The sequence below is a fragment of the Trichechus manatus genome, unplaced genomic scaffold (genome assembly GCF_000243295.1).
Source record: "Trichechus manatus latirostris isolate Lorelei unplaced genomic scaffold, TriManLat1.0 scaffold00128, whole genome shotgun sequence".
Taxonomy (NCBI): Eukaryota; Metazoa; Chordata; class Mammalia; order Sirenia; family Trichechidae; genus Trichechus; species Trichechus manatus.
Genome location: NW_004444064.1, coordinates 770,541 through 777,717, shown reverse-complemented (window position 1 = coordinate 777,717; position 7,177 = coordinate 770,541). Strand labels below are relative to the sequence as shown.

The 7,177-nt window shown below is 58.3% G+C and overlaps 2 protein-coding genes across 2 annotated transcripts in view; one reads left to right on the top strand and one right to left on the bottom strand.

The window, feature by feature from the left end:
- Positions 1 to 416, bottom strand: part of SNAP47 (synaptosome associated protein 47) — an 80,462-nt gene extending 80,046 nt beyond the window's left edge. Inside the window, exon 1 of the mRNA XM_023739050.1 lies at positions 289 to 416. The gene's annotated coding sequence lies outside the window, so the exon portion shown is untranslated. The remainder of the gene's footprint in view (positions 1 to 288) is intronic.
- Positions 417 to 514: 98 nt separating this feature from the next.
- JMJD4 (jumonji domain containing 4) lies at positions 515 to 6,889 on the top strand. The gene is made up of 6 exons (XM_004384829.2): positions 515 to 1,046; positions 1,377 to 1,542; positions 4,067 to 4,192; positions 4,669 to 4,936; positions 5,808 to 5,954; positions 6,509 to 6,889. Exons 1-6 carry the CDS (start codon positions 782 to 784, stop codon positions 6,809 to 6,811), a joined length of 1,275 nt encoding a protein of 424 aa, XP_004384886.1. The 5' UTR covers positions 515 to 781; the 3' UTR covers positions 6,812 to 6,889.
- Positions 6,890 to 7,177: the final 288 nt, after the last annotated feature.

Genomic DNA, 7,177 nt, shown 5'->3' with positions numbered 1-7,177 from the left:
CAGGTCCTCACCTTCCCCTAGGCCCCCAGCAGCCCGCGAGGTCCCTATTTCCCCCTAGGCCCCCAGCAGCCCCTCCAGGTCCCCATTACTCCCCAGGACCCCACCTCTGGCCCTTCTGCCCCTTTCTCAGCCCTGTCCACATCCCGCCACCTTCCCCAACACCCGGGACACCGGGAAGAGAAGGGGAATCATCACCTTGGCAACGGCGGAGGCGGGCAGGACTGCGCTGGGGGTGGGCCGGAAGGGCTTGGGGCACAGGCATAACCACAGGCTAGCGACGCTGCTTACCTGAGGCGCCTGGGGAAGCGTGAAGACGGCAAGACCCGGGGCCGACGCCGTCTGAGAATCCCGGCCTCTCGGTCCGAGACAATCTGAGGCGCTCCGAGCCGCTAAGGCGTCTGCGCCGGCGAGGCCGTAGCGCACTGTGCGCATGTGCAGGGCCGGCGCGCGACGTTTGGGGTTGGACAGCAACGCCGCGCCCTCGGGTTCTTGGTTCCGCTCGGCGGCGCGGGCTGACCTGAGTTTGCGTGTTTCTGTGCCCCGCCGTCTCCGTTCCTGCCGGCACCGCGGCCTTGCTCACAGCTGTTGCGCCGAAAGAGAGGCTTTTAACAGGTGTTTATTGTTCACCTCCTGGTGTAAAGACTAAGCAATTGGGAGGCCAAAGCCTGGTTTCGAGCCCCCGCCCGTTGTCGGGCTCGGTTTCGCCGCCTGGGTCCTCCAGTAGCCTTGCGGGGCGGCTAGCGGCGCCCCCATTTACGGACGCGGAGGCCGGGGCGCGGGGATGGACCGGGAGACGCGCGTGCTCGCGGAGAAGCACTTCCAGGGTCTCCGGGGGCGTCTCCCGGGCGGGGTCCGCCGGGCCCCAGACTGCGTGGACTTCATCGAGAGGCCGGACGCCTTTTCCTACGCCGACTTCTTTAAGGGCTACCTGCTCCCCAACGTGCCCTGTGTTTTCTCCAGCGCCTTCACGGAGGGCTGGGGCAGCAGGAAGCACTGGGTGACCCCCGACGGGAAGCCCAACTTGGATTATCTGCTTCAGAACTACGGTGAGGACTGAACGGAAGGGCGACCCGCCCCGGGAACGCCGAGTTCCAGAACCGACTAGAGTCGGTGCCCAAATTCCCTGAGGCCAGGGTCGGATTGTAGAGGCCTCCAATGAGGGGAGCCCTGGGGGGTCTGGGGAGAGGCAAGGCAGAAGTGGTTCCTCTAGAGAAGTCATCTGGTGAGGTGTTGGCAATGAATTGGAGGGCCAGTGGCTGGAGACAGGTAGCCTGGGGAGAGGTCAGAACAGGGTCAGCGAGGATGGGCAGCGTGGAGGATGCTCAGAAAAGGCCGCAGTGTGCAGGGCACAAGCTTTGCTGTCCCTCTTGTTTCAGGAGACATAGTTGTACCTGTTGCAAACTGTGGAGTACAGGAATACAACTCCAACCCCAAGGAGCACATGCCCCTCAGAGACTACATCAGCTACTGGAAAGCATACATCCAGGAGAATGATTCCTCCCCGAAGGGCTGTCTTTACCTCAAAGACTGGCATCTGTGCAGGTAAAAAGGCCCTGAGTACGGACTGTGGCAGGGCCTGCTTTTCCTAGACCTGAATGAACCCTGAGGCCTTTCTGCCTTAGGAGCCATCAGCTGCACCTAGAGGACTCTTCTTTTTCCCCACTTAGGGATTTTAGTGGGTGCGAAAGAAAGCAGCTCTTCAGCGTGGTAAGAGGTGTCATTTGTCAGCACATGGCCCTGCTCTTCTGTCCTGTTTGCCCAGAGTCAGCTTTGAGGGCTTTCCCCCACCCTCCCCATCTAACTGGCGGGGTGAAGCCTGAGCCACCTGCCTTTCAGATGCCCTAAAACTGTTCTCTCCTTTCCCCCCTTCTCTTTCAGTTCAGGCCCTGTCCTTTCATGCCATGGTTGCCACGGGGGCCTCCAGACTGAGCTCCCTGCACCAAATCCTGCCCCTCACTTGCTCGGCCCTTGAAAGGTGGACAGAATGATCTTTCCAGCGGGATCGTGCCCCACTGCATGTTTAAAATCCCATCACTGTCAAGACCAGCGTGAACTCTTTAATGTAGCATTCAGCACCTTTCGCCGCCTGTCCCCACCTACCACATACTTCATCCCTGGGGAGCTCAAATGGAGCCCACTCTGAGAAACACAACTCACTTTCATGGGCAGGGTGGTCTCCCGCGGCACCAGCCCAACGCCAGCCCTGCATTCCACTCACCGGTGTAGTCCTTGGGTAATGGGTCTGTTTCCCCACCCAGAGCTGTGCTTTTCATGAGCAAAGACCATCGTGGTCAGACACCCACCGCTTGGCACCGGGCTTGGCACGTAGTAGGTGCTCAGTTAATGTTGAGTGAATGAGTGAACAACTGAGTTCCTATTTTACTGATGTGAAAACTAAGACTCAAAGAGATCAAATAAGCATAGAACCCAGGCCCCTGTGGTTGTGATTCCCAGGACCAACCCGATAGCGCGTGAAAAGTAGCCATCACCTATCACCCAACAGCCTCATCTCGTAGCATGCCCCATGGTGTTCTGTGCCACACCATTTCTTGTTTGGCACAAAGAGTTTGCCCCGTTAGACTGTGGCTAAGTTACAGTCAGGCACTGGCCCAGCTCTCAGGGAACTCATATTCCAGTAACAGAGACGGACACAGATCCAAACGCTGTCACGCACTGTCGGTCTGGGTTTCAGATGAACGATAAGTGTTTTTTTGGAATTTTTTAAAACAGTTGCCATTGAGTCGATTCCGACTTACAGCAAACTGATGTGTTTTAGCGTAGAAGTGTGCTCCGTAGGGTTTTCAATAGCTGTGAACTTTTGGAAGTAAATCACCAGGACTTACTTCTGAGATGCCTCTGGGTGAATTTGAAATGTCAGCCTTTCAGGTACTAGCCGAGGGCTTAACCTTTTATGCCACCTAGGGACTCCGTTAGGTTAAGTATGTCATGGGACATACTTATACTAGAAAATTGTTCATTGTTTATTTGAAATTCAGTTTTGATTGGGTGTCCTGTATTTTATCCGGCAACTCTAAAAAAATAAAAAGGGCAGAGGAAGGCCTGCGATCAGGCAGTCAGGAGAGGCCACAAGGGAGGGAATGTCTGAGCAGGGTTTTTAAGGTAAATAGGAGTTCGCCAGGTGCGCAAAGCTGTGCCAGGCAGGAGGACCAGCATGTGTTTTGGGGAGCTTTGAATGGTTTGATGCCACTGGGGCCTTCCTTCTCATTGCCCCTGGCCACGATGTGTGCGTGAGCTAATCCAGAAACTTTTCAGCATGGCATTTGCAGAGCTGTGCTTTGGTTCTCCAGAGACTCCCGCAGGCTGCTTTAGGCGTGTTTGGATGCCCATTTGTTGGGTTCTGGGACGGACCAGGAGGAAAGGGAAGGAAGGAATGGCTGGGGGTCAGCCTGGAACAAAAAAGTGCCTCTGAGGACTGGACCATCCTCATAGCTGGCCCTGTGGCCTCGCATCAGTAAGGGAGAGCGGAGTTCACTGGTGTTAGTGAAAAAGCGAAGGGGGCCCCCGGAGCCAAGAGAGCGAGTATAATGCACACGATGCATCGGGAAGCCCCTGGGTCAACAGAAGCTGACATCCCAGAACTGGAACGGGGTCTCAAGTGCCTGGTTCTCCACCTGCATCCGCTCTCTATCGCCGTGTGATACATGACCCCAACCAGTTTTATTTACGCACAACTCTGTGCTTCAACAATTTAAACAGGGCTCCGCTAAGCCATTCTTCCGCGGGTCCGCCCTGGGTGTCTCGGGGACTGTCGTCAGCTGGTGGCTGGACTAGGGCTGGGTGGTCTAAGATGGCCCTGCTCACATGCCTGGCAGTTGGCACTGGCTGTGGGCAGCCACGTGTCTCCAGTCGGTAGCTCAGGGTCACTCACCTGGCAGCGGAGAGAGCAGTGTGCGTCTCTTTCCAAAATGCTGTTTGTATCTCATCTGCCAGTGCCCCATTGACTAGAACCGGACAGCGGCCAAGCCCAGCGTCAGTGTGGGGAACTGCAGGGAGGTGGGGTTCAGGGGCCGTTCCGGCCACAGCCCTTGTGTGGTTCTCTCCAAAGGGACACCTCGGCAGAGGATGTGTACTCCCTGCCAGTGTACTTCTCCTCAGACTGGCTGAACGAGTACTGGGACGCCATCAATGTGGACGACTACCGCTTCATCTACATGGGGCCCGCGGGCACCTGGTAAGGCTGGGCGCCTGCCAGCTGCCCCAGGGCTGCAGGGTTGGCCTTCTCTCCTTCCCTCCTGACTGCCCCAGGTCCCTCTGCCAGAACCTTCCCCACTGGTGTTTCAGCCGTTGCTCAGAACCTCTTGGAGATTCCCGTTAGCTAGGCCATAAAGTTGGGCTGTAAGGGTGGCATCCAAGCCCTTCCTGTTGGACCAGCCCGTTCTCCCTGCCTCCGCTCCGAGCACATGCAGCTTCTGCAGTCATTCTGGGGGTCAAGTGTGGGAGGTGTGGCCCACCTACCTGGCTTGCAGGCCAGGTTCTCAGGAGAAGAGAAGCTTAGCACAGATGTGAGAGCTGAGGGGGAGGGCTTGTCATATATGAGTAAGGGAGGCCTTTAGGATGGTACACTCAGTAAACCAGAGACAGTCTCGTCCAGAAGAAGCAAACACCATACCGAAGCCAACCGGCACGAACCAGGAGCTCTCGCCACAGGTCACCATTCCACGCCGACATCTTCCGCTCCTTCAGCTGGTCCGTCAACGTCTGCGGCAGGAAGAAGTGGATCTTGTTTCCGCCCGGGCAGGAAGAAGCCCTGCGGGATTGCCACGGCAGCCTGCCCTATGATGTGACCTCGCCTGCGCTCCTTGACGTCCGCCTGCACCCGGCGCGTGCGCACTGCAGCCCGCCTCTGGAGGTCACGCAGGAGGCAGGCGAGATGTTGTTCGTGCCCAGCGGATGGCACCACCAGGTCCACAACCTGGTAAGGCGGGCGCTTACTGCCCCACGCGCCCTGGGATTTGGCCCCGCAGAGATCAGGAAGACACGCCTGTGGCCAACCAGCCCCAGAGGTCTGGCTGGGCTCAGAGGCAGGTGCCTGGATCTCCCCACAGGGCCCTGGGAGCTTTCCGTCTACCGTTCACCTGCGTGTCTCCCTCTGCTCCACACCTCGCCCACAGGCCCCCTTTGTCCTTCAGCACCTGTCCTGGGTGCCTGCCTGGTACCTGCAGCAGGGCAGTGCCCACCCCGCCCCCAGTCCCACAGTGGGCAGGCCATCTTGCTGGGAGAGCCCATAGCTGGCTGGCCCTCGTGTGTGGGGCCATTAGGTTCATTCACACGGCATTGCTGAGGGCCTTCCGGCCACTCTGTGTTCCTCTCCCACATTCCTTCCCTGGGCCACTGGTGGGCATTGCCCCAGGTGTGTGCTGGCTCCCTGTACCTCCAAAGGCTGGGCCAGCGCTCAGGCCCTTGGGAATCTTCCAGCGCCATGCTGGATCAGCTGTGGACTAGATGACCCCCGTCCCAGCTCCCTCTGCTCTCCTTAAACAAGCACAGATAGTCTGCTGGCGGCTTTGTAGGAGAGGGAGTCACCTGGCTGACAAGGGCTGGGCCTCCACGGTTGTGTTCCAGACCTTACACCACTCACGGCAAGGGGCCTGGCCTGCGAGGCCTGGTTGGTGCTCGTGTACTGTGGGGAGAGGTAGTTTGTAAAGGCAGTGCCTGCTGTGGGCTCACGGCACAGGGCCTGGCCCCGCGAGGCCTGGTTGGTGCTTGTGGACTGTGGGGAGAGGGAGCTTGTAAAGGCAGTGCCTGCTGTGGGCTCACAGGAGCCACCTGTGCCCTGCCCCTTCTAGGAGGACACCATCTCCATCAACCACAACTGGGTCAACGGCTGTAACCTGGCCCCCATGTGGCACTTCCTGCAGCAAGAGCTCCGCGCCGTGCAGCGGGAGATCAGCGAGTGGAGAGATGCCATGCCTGACTGGTACCACCACTGCCAGGTGTGGCCAGGCCCGGGGGTGGGGTGCATCTTTCCTCCTCCAGAAGTTCTGGCCAGGCTCTGGTTCCCTGCAGTCCTGAGTACAGACTCTAGCCCGGGAGTCAGGGCCCTTCACAGCACGACTCTCCTGTGTCAGCTTGCGTCCCTGCCCTGGTGTCCCTCCTGCTGTGGACTAAGCACTTGTCCAGGCTAAGGCAGTGAGACCAGACCAGCAGTGCGCCCCACGAGAACCATGACGGGGGATGTGGGCATGAGGGGGCTCGTCAGGGCCAGGGCTGTGTATGGGAGGGAAGGTGGAGGTGTGCGACACTTCACAGGGCCAAGGCAACCGTGTCCTTGAGGTGGTTTCCAGGCTACAGGAGTTAGATACGTTTGATCATTGTGAGGCCGCTGAGCCACCTAGGTGTCTCTCTGTTTTGTCCCCAAATCTTTGTCCTTGTGGGCAGGGCCCATGTTTTGGCGTCCCTTGCAGCTTGGACCGTTTCCCACGGTCGTCAGTTGTAACAACTTGGTAACAAGCAGTGCCTCACTCGGCCTCTCTCCTCTCTGGCCCAGGTGATCATGAAGTCCTGTACAGGAATCAATTATGAAGAGTTTTACCACTTCCTCAAGGTCATCGCTGAAAAGAGGCTCCTCACCCTGGCCAATGGGACAGGCACTGGGACAGCGGGGAGTGTTGACGACACCAGGCTGGGTGCTCAGCAGGCTGCTTTCGATGTCAGTCGGATCACTGAGGTGCTGGCGTCCTTGATCGCCAATCCAGACTTCCAGAGAGTGGACACCAGCACCTTCTCGCTGCAGCCGGAGGAGCTCCTGCAGCAGCTGGAGGAGGCCGTCACTGCCACTGCATCCCTGTAATGCTCATCAGGGAAGGCTGGCGATGCGGACACAGGCGGACGTGTAGGGACTCAGCCCCACTGTCCACCAGGGCACTGACATAGCAGATGGTCACCTGGTTCCAGGTGTCCCCTCTGTAAATAAAGTACCGCCTTCAGCTATATAAGCTTGAGCCCACCCCCTCATCCTGAGCCTCAATTGCTTCAGTGTCTAACGGAGCAACTGCTGCTCTTTAAGGGTTTGAGACTGTCCTGGCTGTCCACTGGCATCGCCCTGGGCCCTTTCAAAGAACAGCAGCCCTTGAGGTCCTGTCTGGGGATTCCAATTGAGTTGTTTCTTGGGTGAGTCCCAGCCAGGACTGAGAACTCCTTCTCCAGTGAGAGGGTG